General features: G+C 34.8%; 1 protein-coding gene across 1 annotated transcript in view; it reads right to left on the reverse strand.

Moving 5' to 3' along the window:
* LRRIQ1 (leucine rich repeats and IQ motif containing 1) overlaps positions 1-18264 on the reverse strand; it is a 202657-nt gene that overhangs the window by 143997 nt on the left and 40396 nt on the right. The window contains 2 exon segments of the mRNA XM_034987248.1: positions 4584-4711; positions 5242-5435. Of these exon segments, the coding sequence (XP_034843139.1) occupies positions 4584-4711; positions 5242-5435 (322 nt within the window).

Below are 18264 nucleotides of genomic sequence, written 5' to 3' on the forward strand. Positions count from 1 at the left end.
AAGCCAGTTCTTCTCAATTTTTAAACAACAACAGAAAAATTACTTTGCTTCAAATATAATCTCATTACAAATACAAGTCTCCTAAATCCCCCTATAAATGTTGCAACTCCATACAGTTCAAAATATGCCTTAACTACAGAATATTTCTAGTACCAAAGGAAAAAAAAAAGTATGCATTAATACCACTTCTTTTGCGCTCTTGCTTTTTATAGTGTCCTTCCAGTTGTCCTGGCAGACATTTTTACATCTTTATTTCTACCATCTCCCTGTCATGAAAAAAAAATCTATTATTCTAAGGTCAGAAGCTTATAGAATAATACCATGACTGGGAAGCCTCAGGAAGTCTGGCACAAAACTAACCCTTGTACTAACCTTGACTCTTTTCTTGTACTATCCTGTTCTGCATTAGCAGAGAGACAGAAGATACTACCTATGAAAAACAGACCAAATAATGAGGCTGGAAAAAGTTCTCTCTGACTGTAGCTAAACCTAAATACAATATTACTATTTATATCAAACCTACACAACACCACTTCTTAAAAACGATTTCTAGGAGGAAAAAAACCCAAGGTAATAAAAGAAAAAGTGATAAAATATTGGCCATTACATTTATATATGTGTGTGTATATGTATATATATATACATATACACACACACACACACACACACTTCATTATTTGTATACAAACTACTAAATAGTAAAATTTACCAAAAAGTCACATGTACCTGAAAAAGAAAGAAGGGAGAGGGGAGGGAAGAAGAAAGGGAGGGAGGGAAGAAGGAAGGGAGGGAGGGAAGAAGGAAGGAAGGAAGGAAAGAAGGAAGGAAGGAGGGAGGGAAAGGCGGGAGAAAGGAAGGGAGGGAAGAAGGAAAATTTAAAACTTTGTTGATACATAATTAGTGGATTTAAGTCCTAGTTTTATGATTTTCCTACTCAGGCATGTTCTGGGTCATTATTATTACAAATAAGAAATTTAAGTTCTTCGATATAATTCTAATACATTTATCAACAAGAAAATTCTTACTTGTTTTGTAGCTTTAATTAATTTCTAATACTAAATCTTTGTCCTTCTACTAAAAGGGTTTTGAAAGATAAACAGATCATGAGCTTTCCCCTTTTTTTCAGACTATTTCATGTTTTTAACCAGTAAGTTATATATGGCAATGTATAGGAAACATATAGGTTGAAGACAACCAATAAAATAACCAATGAAGTCATAGAATTAAAAATAAAATTCTCTTTTCAAAAATCAATGCAAGTAAAGAAATATTTAGTTTGACAAAATATTTTTATATTAAATTTTCTTTTCAGATAGCCATGCTTTTAGAATCATGTTCTTTTTCTTTTTAAAAAAAATTTTGATCAAGAAAACTGGCTATTCATTCACCTTTATGACTATTCATTAGGATGGTAGAAACCTAATAGTAGAATTCTTTTTTTAAACCTCTAGAACTTTTCCTTTTACTGACAATCTGTGTATATTTCTTCCAAGAAAATTCAAACCAGAAAGACAAAGGACATTAGTGAAAACCTAATACCATTTGACCTTGTCACATTAGCCCTGGGCATAAAAAAGATATAAATTTCAAAGACGACAAAAAGCAAAAGATTTGTACAATGAGCAGCCAATCGGTAATAGTTTCCACTTTCTGCTCCTACTTAGAGTCTCACTGGAAGTAGAAAGACATGAAGCCGAGAGTCTTCTAGTCAGGACTCTGCTGAGTCAAACTTAAAACAGTCATTATGTCCTAATGAAAATTTAAAACAGAAGTCAAGATGAAACATGTATTTCAAACAGTATGTACTAAGTATCATTCTTTATTGTATTTCATTTGTTGGGGGGAAAAAAGCATATGGACACATAATTTCTTCCTTGTGGTGAAAATATTTATCAGAAATTAAAAGAAAAATATATACAATTTAAAAGACATACCAATCACATATCCAAATATCACATTTATAAAACTCATCTGAGGTTTGCAAAATGTATTGACATACATTTTCCTTTTAGATAAATATCAGAATCCCATAAAATAGGTAAGGTAGGTATTACTACCCTTTTTATATGTAAAAAAAAAAAACAAAAAAAAAAACCAGGCTCCGGTAGTAAGAAGAGTTGCTTAAGGTCAACTGACAACTTAAGTTGTAGATTCAGAATTCAAACCCAGATTGGCTGATCCTGAGTTTTACCAAACCTGATATAGTTCTGAAAAAGTCAATGCACATGTAGAAGTTTAATGTAAGATGGGTAATTCCTGCAGTTAATGGTATTAGCTTATTGTGAAAAATCCTAAGGTTGAAGATCATTTTTACACTATGATTTCAAGAAATGATTTTACTACTCTCTATGTCCATTTCCATCTATCAATCACATTTCCCTGATGTCCATGGGCCTTTTCCCTTTGTCCTTTCAGAAACGATAGAAAGTTAAATGTGCAAAGAACTATGAGAGATCACAAAGAATATATTCAAATATAAGTGACAGTATTATTAAAAAATTCAAAATAGCATATATTATATAATAAATTGACTTTTCTTATATAGTTAAATTCAGAAGTTTAAGTTTTTTCATCCTTGAGTTTTTTTATAATTTTTTTAACAATTTATTTATTCAGTTGAGAGGGAGAGAGAGCGAGCATGAGAGAGCAGGCATGGGAATGGGCAGAGGGAGAGAGTCTCAAGCAGACTCACGCTTGAGCATGGAGCTCCAGGCAGGCCTCGATCTCAAGACCCTGAGATCATGACCTGCACTGAAACCAAGAGTCAGATGCTTAACCAATTGCACCATCCAGGCACCCCTTAAGAGTTCTTTTATGCTAAGGACATATATTACTCAGTTCTATGCTCCCCAAAATAGCAAACACCACATCAATATCCAAATGTTATAAGGTTAAGCAAACAAACTTATAAATAAGGGTTATTTGGATTAAGTACCACAATTATTATTATTTTTATATATATTTTTTTAAGATTTTATTTATTTATTTGAGAGAGAGAATGAGAGAGAGAGAGCACATGAGAGGGAGGAGGGTCAGAGGGAGAAGCAGACTCCCCGCCGAGCAGGGAGCGTGATGCGGGACTCGATCCTGGGACTCCAGGATCATGACCTGAGCTGAAGGCAGTCACTTAACCAACTGAGCCACGCAGGCGCCCTCCAATTATTATTATTAATTCTAACAAATGTCTAGTGATCTAGTTTATATAATTCGTAGTCATATCGGATTGATATGGGAAATAAGTCATATGAGACTGAAAGGGCAAAAGTCGATCAGCTAGTAGTAATTTTAACTTTTAAAAGTAGATTTCTTTGATAGTTTAAATTGTCCAAAGAAATTAAAGGCATCATTTCTCAAAAAAAAATGGTATTGATTTGAATATTTTCTAATCTCTTCTAATATTATTTTTCTCATGAATGTGGCTTGAGATCCACTTCTATAAAATGTATGAGGTATGTCAATTACTGAGTGATTTACTGCATATGACCAAAGCATAGCTGAATATTTCTATTGAAATTGTGTTTCTTACCTGGAAAATATTGTGAAAAGATCCAATGAGTTTGTGGATGGCCCAAATTAAACAGTGTTATCTGAAAGAGCTGGCTCTATAATAAATGCCCTTTTAAAACCAGATAAACTTTTATATATTAGATCCAATTAAAATAATTTAAGGGAATTTTTGAATACAGATTCAGTTTTTGCTTTGTCAAATAGTGGAATAGTTTAATAGGTAGAAGTTACATGCTCAGAGGATGAGCACTATTGTGGAAAGAATGTGAGAAAATTTTATGGTTCTTTTAGGAAAAAAATATGTATGTATTAAAATCGGGTTGTACTTGTGCACTTGTTCTGCAAGAGTTGTATAACCCAAAAAAGCAATTTCTTGTTAAAGGTGGTTTCTTTCCTCTACTCTATGTGCCTTTGATGAACAAATTAATCATATTAGAGTGGATAGGTCTCAAGGAAATATTAAGCAGAGGGATACATACACATACTGTGTTCCTGTTTTGGTTTTAGACATTTATTCTCTGCAAAGATCCAGATGTTCGGTGGTTTCAAATGGATCTTCTGTGCCAGGTACCCATCTCGATTTAATGTTAAGGTATTTTTTTAAGTGTTACTTTATAACCTTAGGGAAATCGAATTTAAATCAATCTTAACAGTTACAAAAAGACATGCAAGTTGAGAGCAGATTAAAAATCGTTCTTCCAGGACTTAATAAGTACCACTTGAGAGAATGAGACATCCTGAATTAAATTAACTACCTCCTGCATTTTCCAAGGACTATATTCTTTACAAATATAAACAAACCTGCTCTGAGAGATTTCTACAAGTATGTCTTTGAGAAGAAACAAAAGGAGTAGGAGAAGTGACAATTAAAATTCTACTTAAATTCAAGGGTATGCCAATACACTACTTTTTCAAATCCTATAAAGTTATATTTCTAATTTATGTACTAATTTATTGTGATGCACTTTCACTGAATTGCTGGTAAAAACTAACAACCTTTCTACTTGTTATGAAGATCAAGCATTTACTTTAAGCAATCATTCAATGCATTTAGTACTTATGCAATTTGTTTTTACCTGTTTTGAGAGATAGTCAGGTTTTGTAATAAAGGCAACCAATATGAAGAAAATGCTTCCACAGTTGAAATGCTGTTATCGTCCAGGTGCAATTCTCTTAGTAGAACATGATTCTCCAAGGACGGAAGCTATATTTAAATTTGGGTCATTAGCTTATATTAAGTAAAATATTTTTGTTATTCAACAAAATTTAAAAACATAAAATCTATTAAAAGTAACAAAATGTATATTCTGTTAAACTACATATCATAAATGAAACTATAATGTTATGAGAATTTTAGTATGAATAAAATTTCTAAGAATTAACTTTATAATTAGAATTGTTTTTTTAATAAAAGTTATTTCATGGTAAACTTTAATTAGAATTTCATTACAGATACATTTGGCTCCACTTATATACTGAAATATAACTGAAAAGTTATGATTTATTTTAGTGTTCTGAAAAACTAATGTTAAATTAGATTTCTTTACAAAATATTCTATGTTGAACATTTTTTTAATAGAAGTATGTAACAGTTTTAAGTAAACTGGAAATCACATACAGATGATCAGCAAAAAAAAAAAAAAGGAAAATTAAACAAAGTTGCTTTTAAAACATGCAAATGATTTATCAAAAGAAAATGTATTAATCAAGAAGCCAATAATTTAAAGAAATTACCTCACTTAGATAATTTCCCTGTAACTTCAGTACTTGAAGCAATCCACAGTTTTCAATACCTTCAACTTTAGTAAGATGATTATGTGAGCAATCCAGGTATATAATGGTAGGAGTATCACAAAGACCTTTTGTACTAATTAATTGATTGTGGTCCACAATTAGCTGCTGAAGATTTCTCAGAGATTCTAAACCACCTGGAAGAAAAATTTTCCAAGATCACTTGTATCATATATTCTTCCAGAATCTAAGGTGAGATTTCTAAATTATTGCACCTTTATATTTCCCAATATTTCTAATTACAAGTGAAGATTTAGCCCGTATTCCTGTGAAAAATGTGTAAGTGTAAAATGTATTATTTTTTAAACTTGTACCTACAAGATATATTTTTGAATGACATTGATACGTGTGTGTATATATATATATACACACACAATTGGAAACTGAACAAAATACTAAAAAGTATACACTGGGTATTGAATGCTTTATTTTCAAATGACAACAGAACAAGGGAGAGATAGAAGGACCTGTTTTCTTAAAAAAATAGTTCTCAACCTAGTTTCAGGGTCTTTGAAGTTTGATTACTTCCTTAAGATTGAATATGTAACATTGGAATGCTACTTTCCTACCATGGAGATAGCTATCTTAGATTCCCCCAAGTCAAGTAGGTGCAACCATATTAACAACAATGAAATATTAGCATATTCTTCAGGTATTTCAAGATTGTCACAAGTATCCTCCTTGTTGCCCAGAAAAGGTTAAAACCAATATGGTACTATATAAAAAATACCAGAGGAATCTTAGACTACAGCTCAGCACTTATAAGAACAAAACTGAGAAGGTTATTCAAGTAAGCTATCAGGAATTAGCACTGTAAAGAAATGCTGAGGAAGTCTGTAAATGTTTCATGGAAAATATTAAAAATCTAGAAAATGTTATTTAGATTGAATATTGGACTAGATACGATCTCTCTAAGCACCACCCTATTATATGAAATAGGCAGTTCTAGAAATTGGAAATATGGTTTAAGGTCTAAAGTAGGTACTGGTTAGTAGAATGTCTTTAGTGAGTATTGTACATATGGGAGTCATTGAGCCTAAACCTTGGAGAATCAAGCTTCATTGTGATTTTCTTGTCAAGCCCCAAAATATTTTATTCAATTAAATGTTGGAATAAACATGAGTTTTTCAACCAAAAAAAAAGTTATTGATAATAAACTGAAAGATAATCTTGAAAGAAACATATGTATAAAAATAATATCTGGAATTTATGTAATAAATTTATCCAGGAGAAATTTAAAGCATTAACTCAAGGTTTGCTCTTTTGATTATACATTGTAGTTTCCAGAAGGAAAGGGCAGTCTGCTTATATCAAAATGGAGAAATAAAAGGAAAAATCAAGTAATATTACCAAGATTTCACAAGAAAACTTAATGCTGTATCATATTTTAAAAATTTAGATAATGTAACAGAATTGAGTGTATTGTACAAATATTTCATAGAGATACATTTGAAGAAAAATTATATTTCAAAATTGCAATGTTTCTAATAGTTTGAGTCAAAACAACTTAATTATGGATGATTATTTTGTATGTATGTAATTTATGGATGATTAGTTATGGATTATTATTTTGTATAAAAAGGAATATATTTTTATGTTAAAGAGTTAATTTTCTTATGATAAATTATACATTATCTAAGAAAAGCAGGAAAATGCATAGAAAGACCCACAGAAGAGAGAGACTTAAATTTAAATTTAGGCAGTAATTTTACATTTTTTAAGTTCTTATCTAGGATTAATATACCGGTATTTTCCTGTAATGTAAAATAGCAAGTATAACTTAGAAAAAATTGTCACCTGATATTATTCAAGGAGTGAATTGTTCTGTCTTATAAGATAGTCGACTAAGTTTAAGTAACAGAGTCAACTATCTTATATATATTATATATTATAAACTCCAAGGTATTAGAAATAGTATATTACATATAATAATAAATATATATTAGCTAAAATGTATTTTGAAGTCTGCTGAAATAGAAAATACTCTGGAATTTAGTATGCCTTATGATCATACCCAATGAACATCAATTAACCCACTGAAGCAGTTTAAAGGCATTCAGGAAGAAGGAAATATTAATAAAAATTTGTAGTTGTGTAAAATAAAATGTCCTTTATCAAATATTTAAACATCTTAAGCAATTTACTTCCACAGCTTAATATTTTTAAAAGCCATGCACTTTACTCTTAAGTTATTCAGAGCTATCCAGAAACAGAATCTTCTATTAACTCATTTAAAGTTGGGAATGCATTTGTGAAACTTCTCAAAGGTCACCCAAGAAGAGAACCAAGAATGAAACATCAGGTCACACACTGAGGAAAGCTAAAGGATTTGGCATAAGAAGCTGAAAGGAAGTAGGAGATAAAACAGCAGAACAATTGGGAGAGAACAAGAGGAAAAGGCAAACAGAATTCTGTGATGATCACAGTTGGTTAGTAAAAATAAAAAAATAATATACATTTTACAATTATCAAAGGTATTTTTATTTACACTAAGTTATATATGGCCAACAGTGTGCCAAGGAATAAGAGGAGGCCACTGCCTTGGCAGTCATGAAGTTAGCTGAAGATTTTTGTTAGAGATAACAATAGAGTAATTAGGATGGAAGAACAGTACAGTAAAAGTGGGGACAAGGAGTGTAGACTATGTTTTAAATATTTGATTATGGAGAGAATGTCTTCTAAAGTCCTTAAAATGGCCCACAAAACCCTATCTTTGAACTCATCCTCTACTACTGTCCCCTTCTCTTGGTTCATTCTAGCATGTTAACCTCATTGCTGTTCCTCAAACATGCCACACATACTTCCACCCTAGGGCTGTCTGTATATGTAAAAACCAGTATCGGTGTGTGACATGTTAGGCTAGGAGGACTTAAATAAAGTCTATCAGCTAATTTAAAATATTAAGACACCATGATTTTCAGCCAATATATAGAGAAGGTATAATTAGTTTACTCAACAATCTGAGATTTCAATTTGGTGGAATTACCATGATTTCAAGCCTCAGATATTGAGGAATACTTGACACACCATTTCTACTTGTAGGAATCCATTACATGGTAATACACACACAACTATAAAGTAAAATGTAGAGAGACTCCTTTCTGTATTATTTAAAACAAAGAAATGGAGGTAAGTTAAATGTCTATCATTAAGGGAATAAGTAAATTATGGAGTATCTTATAAAATGAATGCACATAATCTTCAATATAAAGTAATCTGCCAAAGAGGGAGGTTCATAATCTATTACTGTGTGTAAAACCTAATTTGCATACATAGGCTTTTAGCTATTGAGTGAGTCTGAATCTAAATCTACACATCTATAATTGTATTGCCTAGAATAAGATCTTGATTGATCCATAAACAACTGTGAACAGTGGTTACTCTTACAAAATAAGAGAGAAGGGGTAAATAATGTTTTATTGCTTACATTATATAATTCTCTATTTAAAAAAATTTAAATGAGAATGCACTTCTTGCATAATATATATTTAAAAACAATCTATTTGGGGGGGAAAAAATCAGAGCAAGTATTGAATAGAAGTGTTATTTAATCCTGACTACCACCACTACCAACAATGATTGCTGACCTGAAGAAAAACCTTGGGAAAACCTGATACTGCTATTCATCAAAAGGGTTTGTTATATAGCCAAAGTAGGGGAACTCTGTACGGAGATAATGGGGCATACCTCTTAGATTTTAAGATGAAAGTTTTAAAGGAAATTCAGTGAAATAGTAAATGGAGACTGGGTAAGATCTCTAAAACATCTGCCTATATATAACAGTGAGGGAGGATGTGCATTAAAGTATACATACACATATATATACATAACCTAAAAATTAGCTTAATGACAAAAAAAGGAAATCATTTAAAGAATATGTGGAACTGAGGCCTGCCAACAAACAAGTGAATGAGCTTGGAAGTAGATCATTCAGCCTCATTGAGCCTTGAGATGATAGCAGTCCTGGTTGACAGCTTGACTGCAACCCCTTGAGAGATCCTGAGACATAACCACCCAGTTAAGCCACTCCCAGGTTCTTGATCCCCAGAAAATATGAAAAAATGTTTGTGGTTTTAAATTGCTGTTTTAGGGTACTTTGCTTCATAACAATATATAACTAATACAGTAAGGATTCTATTCAGAAGAAAATACAAGAAAGAAGAAAATATGTTGAAAATGCTTTGGGCTATAGAAGGATATTTAAAGAAATTTAATGTAACAAGAATTCAAAGATATTAAAACAAGAGATGTAGGTAAACAATGGATCAAAATAACACCATGACAGAACTAATAAATTACTTAGAAACAACATTGCACAGAATAGAGAGCTAAAGCTTGAAATGCCCACAAAAAAAGAGATCATCACACTGAGAATAAAATACGAAGAAAGCCAAAAATAAAATGACATTGAACTACAATAGACATGAAAGACAAACTCAACCAAAATATGGATCATCTATGATTGAAAAACAGAACCAAAACAAAAATGTTTTCAAATATATAAAAACCAAAATTTTCCAGAAACAAAGGAATAACTTAATCTGTAGTTTGAAAGGGACATTACATTCCAAAACAAATTTGTGGATTTATTGATTATAAGATGTTTCTTGGTTAAGTTACTGATCAAGGACAAGGAGTGTTATTCAGGTATCTTCACAGAACTCAGTCATGAGGACAGCCTCTAACTTGCAGTAGCAACACACACTATCACTTATGCAGTGAAGCAATGTCACAAAGTACCAAGTGAAAGTGTTATCTAAAAATAGAATGCACAGCTTTCTTCTATTTCAAGAATGAAAGCAAGAAGGTGGCGGAGGAGTAGGAGACCTGGATTTCGTCTCCTCTCAGGAATTCAGCTGGATAGGGATCAAACCATTCTGAACACCTACAAACTCAACAGGAGATCGAAGAAAAGAAGAGCAACAACTCTCTCATCAGAAAAGTGACCACTTTCTGGAAGGTAGGACGTGCGGAGAAGTGAATCCGAGGCGATATTCGGGAGGATAGACGGCGGGGGAGGGGCCTCCGTCGGCCGCTTCTGGCAAGTGATAGAGCCGCGGAGCACAAAATTGGAACTTTTAAAAGTCTGCTCCGCTGAGGGACGTCACTCTGGTGGCTAAGCGGGGGGTGGAACCCTCCGGGACAGTGTGGTCTCAGGACCCTCGGGGTCACAGAAAGACCGGGGGTGCCTGAGTGTGGCAGAGCTCCCAGGCAACGGAGCAGGGAAGCCGGCTGCAGAGGCGGAGCCCAGGCGCGGGCTCTCAGCTCGGGGTTGCCATACACCGTGATCCGCGGCACAGTCGGGCCCCTGCTCCTCCAGCAGAGACCCAACAAGCGGCAGATCCGGGGAGACTCACCTTCCTCCCCCGGGAGGAGCCGTGAGGGAGTGCACCACAGGGATCTGCTGGGTTTGGAGACTCCACCCGGGGTCGGGTGCCAGAGATAGAAATGCGCGGTCACAGGCCGGGTGAGCACGGAGTGCAGCCGGAGACCGGGGAGACAGGAGTGACTGATGGCTTTTCTCTGGGGGGCTCACTGAGGAGTGGGGCCCCGAGTTCTCGGCTCCTCCAGGGCAGAGATTGGGAGGCCACCATTTTCACTCTCCGCCTCCAAAGCTGTACGGAAAGCTCGCAGGGAACAAAAGCCCGGGAGAGCAAACCCGAGCAGATTACTCAGCCGGGAGGGGGCAAGGGCGGGGCAATTCCGCCTCTGGCAAAGACATTTGGAAACCACTGCAACAGGCCCCTCCCCCAGAAGATCAGCGAGAACAGCCAGCCAAGACCAAGTTTACTGATCAATGAGAACGACAGAATGCCAGCGCTAGGGGAATACTGCACATAGAATTCGTGGCTTTTTTACCATGATTCTTTAGTAGTTCAAAGTTAATTTTTTTTAACTGTCTTTTTTTCTTTTTTTTTTGAATTTTTCTTTTTCCCTTTTTCAACCAACATCTTATCAATCCCTTTTTTTAAAAAACATTTTTATTTTTCATTTTCAGACTCATATTCTATCCCTTCATAGTAGTTACCCGTATTTTTGGCATATATATATAAGTTGTTCTCTCTTTAAAATTTTGAGATAGTTTCTTCTAACAGATCAAAATATACCCTAAATCTCTAGTATATGGTCTTTTCTACTCTCCTGCCTGATCACATTCTCTCCCTTTTTTTTCTTTTTTCTTTTTTAAAATCCTCTTCTTTCTTTTTTCAAACAACTTCTTATCAATTCCTTTTATAAAATTTTTTATAATTTCCATCTTTACAGTCATATTCCATCCCTTCATCATATCAACCCTTATTTTTGTACATATATAAGTTTTTCTTTCTTTAAAATTTTGGGAGGCACTTTCTTCTAACAGACCAAAATACACCCCAAATCTAGTGTGTGGCACTGACCAGCCTGATCATATTTGATCACATTCTGTTTTTTTTTGTTGTTGTTGTTTTGTTTTGTTTGTTGTTGTTTGTTTTTATCTTTTTCTTTTTCTTTTTCTTTTTTTTTCTTTTTCTTTTTTCTCTCTTTCTGTTTCTTGTTCCACTGCTTCAGGTCTTTTCTGATTTGTTTAGAGTATATTTTCTGGGGACGTTGTTACTCTGCTAGCATTTTGTTCTCTCATCTAATCTATTCTCCTCTGCACAAAATGACAAGACGGAAAAAATCACCTCAACAAAAAGAACAAGGGGTAGTACCGACTGCCAGGGACCTACTCAATACAGACATTAGTACGATGTCAGATCTAGAGTTCAGAATCATCACTTTAAAGATACTAGCTGGGCTTGAAAAAAAAAATGGAAGTTATTAGAGAAACCCTTTCTGGAGAAGTAAAAGAACCAAAATCTAACCAAGTTGAAATCAAAAAGGCTATTAATGAGGTGTAATCAAAAATGGGGGCGCTAACTGCTAGGATAAATGAGGCAGAAGAGAGAATCAGTAATATAGAAGACCAAATGATGGAAAATAAAGAAGCTGAGAAAAAGAGAGATAAACAACTACTGGATCACGAGGGCAGAATTCGAGAGATAAGCGATACCATAAGATGAAACAACATTAGAATAATTGGGATCCCAGAAGAAAAAGAAAGAGAGAGAGAGGCAGAAGGTATAATGGAGCAAATTATAACAGAGAACTTCCCTAATTTGGGGAAGGAAACAGGCATCAAAATTCAGGAAGCACAGAGAACCCTTCTCAAAATCAATAAAAATAGGTCAACACCCCAACATCTAATAGTAAAACTTACGAGTCTCATAGACAAAGAGAAAATCCTGAAAGCAGCTCAGGAGAAGAGATATGTAACCTACAACGGTAGAAACATTAGATTGGCAACAGACCTATCCACAGAGACCTGTCAGGCCAGAAAGGACTGGCATGATATATTCAGAGCACTAAATGAGAAAAATATGCAGCCAAGAATACTATATCCAGCTAGGCTGTCATTGAAAATTGAAGGAGAGATAAAAAGCTTCCAGGACAAACAAAAACTAAAGGAATTTGCAAACACAAAACCAGCCCTACAGGAAATCTTGAAAGGGGTCCTCTAAGCAAAGAGAGACCCTAAAAGCAACATAGACCAGAAAGGAACACAGACAATATACGGTAACAGTCACCTTACAGGCAATACAATGGCACTAAATTCCTATCTTTCAATAGTTACCCTGAATGTAAATGGGCTCAATGCCCCAATCAAAAGACACAGGCTATCAGACTGGATTAAAAAACAAGACCCATCGATATGCTGTCTGCAAGAGACTCATTTTAGAACCAAAGACACCTCCAGATTGAAAGTGAGGGGGTGGAAAACCACTTACCATGCTAACGGACACCAAAAGAAAGCTGAGGTCGCAATCCTTATATCAGACAAATTAGATTTTAAACCAAAAACTGTAATAAGAGATGAGGAAGGACATTATATCCTACTTAAAGGGTCTATCCAACAAGAAGATCTAACAATTGTAAATATCTATGCCCCTAACATGGGAGCAGTCAATTATATAAGGCAACTAATAACAAAAGCAAAGAAACACATCGACAACAATACAGTAATAGTGGGGGACTTTAAAACCCCCCTCACTGAAGTGGACAGATCATCTAAGCAAAAAATCAACAAGGAAATAAAGACTTTAAATGACACACTGGACCAAATGGACTTCACAGATATATTCAGAACATTCCATCTCAAAGCAACGGAATACACATTCTTCTCTAGTCCCCATGGAACATTCTCCAGAATAGATAACATCCTAGGTCATTAATCAGGTCTCAACCAGTACCAAAAGACTGGGATCATTCCCTGCCTATTTTCAGACCACAATGCTTTGAAACTAGAACTCAATCACAAGAGGAAAGTCAGAAAGAACTCAAATACATGGAGGCTAAAGAGCATCCTACTGAAGAATGAATGGGTCAACCAGGAAATTAAAGAAGAATTTAAAAAATACATGGAAACCAATGAAAATGAAAACACAACTATTCAAAATCTTTGGGATGCAGCAAAGGCAGTCCTAAGAGGAAAGTATATAGCAATACAAGTCTTTCTCAAGAAACAAGAAAGGTCTCAAGTACACAACCTAACCCTACACCTAAAGGAGCTGGAGAAAGAACAGCAAATAAAGCCTAAACCCAGCAGGAGAAGAGAAATCATAAAGATCAGAGCAGAAATCAATGAAATAGAAACTAAAAGAAGAGTAGAACAGATCAACGAAACTAGGAGCTGGTTCTTTGAAAGAATTAACAAGATTGATAAACACCTGGCCAGACTTATCAAAAAGAAAAGAGAAAGGACCCAAATAAAAAAAATCATGAATGAGAGAGGAGAGATCACAACCAACACCAAAGAAATACAAACAATTATAAAAACATATTATGAGCAACTATATGCCAGCAAATTAGATACTCTGGAAGAATGGATGCATTCCTAGAGATGTATCAACTACCAAAACTGAACCAGGAAGAAATAGAAAACCTGAACAGACCTATAACCACTAAGGAAATTGAAGCAGTCATCAAAAATCTCCCAACAAACAAAAGCCCAGGGCCAGATGGCTTCCCAGAGGAATTCTACCAAACATTTCAAGAAGAATTAATACCTATTCTTCTGAAACTGTTCCAAAAAATAGAAATGGAAGGAAAACTTCCAAACTCATTTTATGAGGCCAGCATTACCTTGATCCCAAAACCAGACAAAGACCCCATCAAAAAGACGAATTACAGACCAATATCCCTGATGAACATGGATGCAAAAATTCTCACCAAATTACTAGCCAATAGGATCCAACAGTACATTAAAAGGATTATTCACCACGACCAAGTGGGATTTATCCCTGGGCTGCAAGGTTGGTTCAACATCCTCAAATCAATCAATGTGATACAATACATTAATAAAAGAAAGAAGAACAAGAACCATATGATCCTCTCAATAGATGCAGAAAAAGCATTTGACAAAGTACAGCATCCTTCCTTGATCAAAACTCTTCAGAGTATAGGGATAGAAGGTACATACCTCAATATCATAAAAGCCATCTATGAAAAACCCACAGCAAATATCATTCTCAATGGGGAAAAACTGAGAGCTTTCCCCCTAAGGTCAGGAACACGGCAGAGATGTCCACTATCACCACTGCTATTCAACATAGTACTAGAAGTCCTAGCCACAGCAATCAGACAACAAAAAGAAATAAAAGGCATCCAAATCGGCAAAGAAGAAGTCAAACTCTCACTCTTTGCAGATGATATGATATTTTATGTGGAAAACCCAAAAGACTCCACCCCAAAACTGCTAGAACACATACAGGAATTCAGTAAAGTGGCAGGATATAAAATCAATGCACAGAAATCAGTGGCATTCCTATACACCAACAACAAGACAGAAGAAAGAGAAATTTAGGAGTCGATCCCATTTACAAATGCACCCAAAACCATAAGATACCTAGTAATAAATCTAACCAAAGAGACAAAGGATCTGTACTCAGACAAATATAAAATACTCATGAAAGAAATTGAGGAAGACACAAAGATATGGAAAAACGTTCCATGCTCATGGATTGGAAGAACAAATATTGTGAAGACGTCAATGCTACCTAGAGCAATCTACACATTCAATGCAATCCCCATCAAAATACCATCCACTTTTTTCAAAGAAATGAAACAAATAATCCTAAAATTTGTATGGAACCAGAAAAGACCCCGCATAGCCAGAGGAATGTAGAAAAAGAAAAGCAAAGCTGGTGGCATCACAATTCCGGACTTCAAGTTCTATTACAAAGCTGTCATCATCAAGACAGTATGGTACTGGCACAAAAACAGACACATAGATCAATGGAACAGAATAGAGAGCTCAGAAATGGACCCTCAACTCTATGGTCAACTCATCTTCAACAAAGCAGGAAAGAATGTCCAATGGAAAAAAGACAGTCTCTTCAACAAATGGTGTTGGGAAAATTGGACAGTCACATGCAGAAGAATGAAACTGGACCATTTCCTTATACCACACACAAAAATAGACTCAAAATGGATGAAAGACCTCAATGTGAGACAGGAGTCCATCAAAATCCTAAAGGAGAACACAGGCAGCAACCTCTTTGACCTCAGCCGCAGCAACTTCTTCCTAGAAACATCCCCAAAGGCAAGGGATGCAAGGGCAAATATGAACTATTGGAACTTCATCAAGATAAAAAGCTTTTGCACAGCAAAGGAAACAGTCAACAAAACCAAAAGACAACCGACAGAATGGGAGAAGATATTTGCAAATGACATATCAGATAAAGGGCTAGTATCCAAAATCTATAAAGAACTCATCAAACTCAACACACAAAGAATACATAATCCAATCAAGAAATGGGCAGAACCATGAACAGACATTTTTCCAAAGAAGACATCCAAATGGCCAACAGACACATGAAAAAGTGCTCAATATCGCTCAGCATCAGGGAAATCCAAATCAAAACCTCAATGAGATACCACCTCACACCAGTCAGAATGGCTAAAATTAACAAGTCAGGAAATGACAGATGTTGGCAGGGATGCAGAGAAAGGGGAACCCTCCTACACTGTTGGTGGGAATGCAAGCTGGTGCAGCCACTCTGGACAACAGTATGGAGGTTCCTCAAAAAGTTGAAAATAGAGCTACCATATGACCTAGCAATTGCACTACTGGGTATTTACCCCAAAGATACAAAAGTAGGGATCCGAAAGGGTATGTGCACCCCGATGTTTATAGCAGCAATGTCCACAATAGCCAAACTGTGGAAAGAGCCAAGATGTCCATCGACAGATGAATGGATAAAGAAGATGTGGTATATATATATACAATGGAATATTATGCAGCCATCAAAAGGAATGAAATCTTGCCATTTGCAACGACGTGGATGGAAGTGGAGGGTATTATGTTGAGCGAAATAAGTCAAATAGAGAAAGACATGTATCATATGATCTCACTGATATGAGGAATTCTTAATCGCAGGAAACAGACTGAGGGTTGCTGGAGTGGGGGGTGGGGTGGGAGGGATGGGGTGACTGGGTGATAGACACTGGGGAGGGTATGTGCTCTGGTAAGCGCTGTGAATTGTGCAAGACTGTTGACTCTCAGATCTGTACCTCTGAAACAAATAATGCAATATATGTTAAGAAAAAAAAGAAGAAGAAGAAGGGAGCAGGAGGGGAAGAATGAAGTGGGGGAAATCGGAGGGGTAGATGAACCATGAGAGATGATGGACTCTGAAAAACAAACTGAGGGTTCTAGAGGGGAGGGGGGTGGGAGGATGGGTTAGCCTGGTGGTGGGTATTGAGGAGGGCACATTCTGCATGGAGCACTGGGTATTATGCACAAACAATGAATCATGGAACACTACATCTAAAACTAATGATGTAATGTATGGGGATTAACATAAGAATAAAAAAATTTTAATATGTATGAAGTAAAAAAAAAAAGAATGAAAGCAACTGACAGATATTCTCAAACATGAAAGAATTCAGGGATTATAGGATCTATCTTTCTTTGAAAAAATAAGATTTAAAAAGAGCAAATGAACTAGGTAATCCAGACAAGCAGAGGCTGAAAGAACAGTTGTAAAAAGAACTGGTACTGACCCATTGTCATACAGATCTAAAGCCACTAAAGGATATATACATAGAGTCATAAATCCTGATGTGAATAATAAGAATTTTGAGGGGAAAAGAAGATAGGAAAAAGTGTAAATATTCTAATTTTATTTTCTTAAAGAGGAGTTAATATTGTCTAAAATACATGTATCAAAAGCACATGTTTTAATAATTTACTAAACAACAAAGAGGATATTATAACTGGCAAAACTGGAAGGTGAAGATGGAAGTGTAAATGAGATAATTTATCATCTTTAGCATGAGGAAGCCAGTCTAAAATTTTGCAGTCAGAACAGTTTCATATACACTCTTGCTCTATTGTTTAACAATGCTTTTGAGTTTTTAAGTATGTCCCATCTTAGTAAACGGTAGAAAAATTGACTGAAAAGGAATGTTCCCAACCAGTAATTCACATAGGGATCATTTTTATTGTTGTTCATCTTAAGATTATTTTATATACGTTAATATATTTCAACAATCGCTCACTTTATAAATCATGGTACTTTTTAAAAATTCAAATTGATGATCAACTTCAGTAGTGGTTAAAAGTATGTCTGCATCATTTCAAAAGCAGCACTAAAATGTTAACTGTTTCTTTAATATTAATAAAAATTACATGCCTAGAGCTTATCTCTTTATATATACTGTAATAATGACAGGTATTATAAAACTTTTTCTACTGTTTAGTTAAACTTTACTTAATTACCTAAATTTTTTTAAATTAAACTTTACCCTAAGTACACTTATTTATATAGAAAAAGTAAGCATGATTGGCTGAAGAGTTACCATATTCATTTCAAGTGATTTCTTATTTTGATTACTTTGTTCTTTCATGTAATTGCCTCCTATATATAGAAGGACATTTTGTTTACC

This window comes from Mirounga leonina, unplaced genomic scaffold, assembly GCF_011800145.1.
Source record: "Mirounga leonina isolate KUSES-001 unplaced genomic scaffold, KU_Mleo_1.0 Mir_418, whole genome shotgun sequence".
NCBI lineage: Eukaryota > Metazoa > Chordata > Mammalia > Carnivora > Phocidae > Mirounga > Mirounga leonina.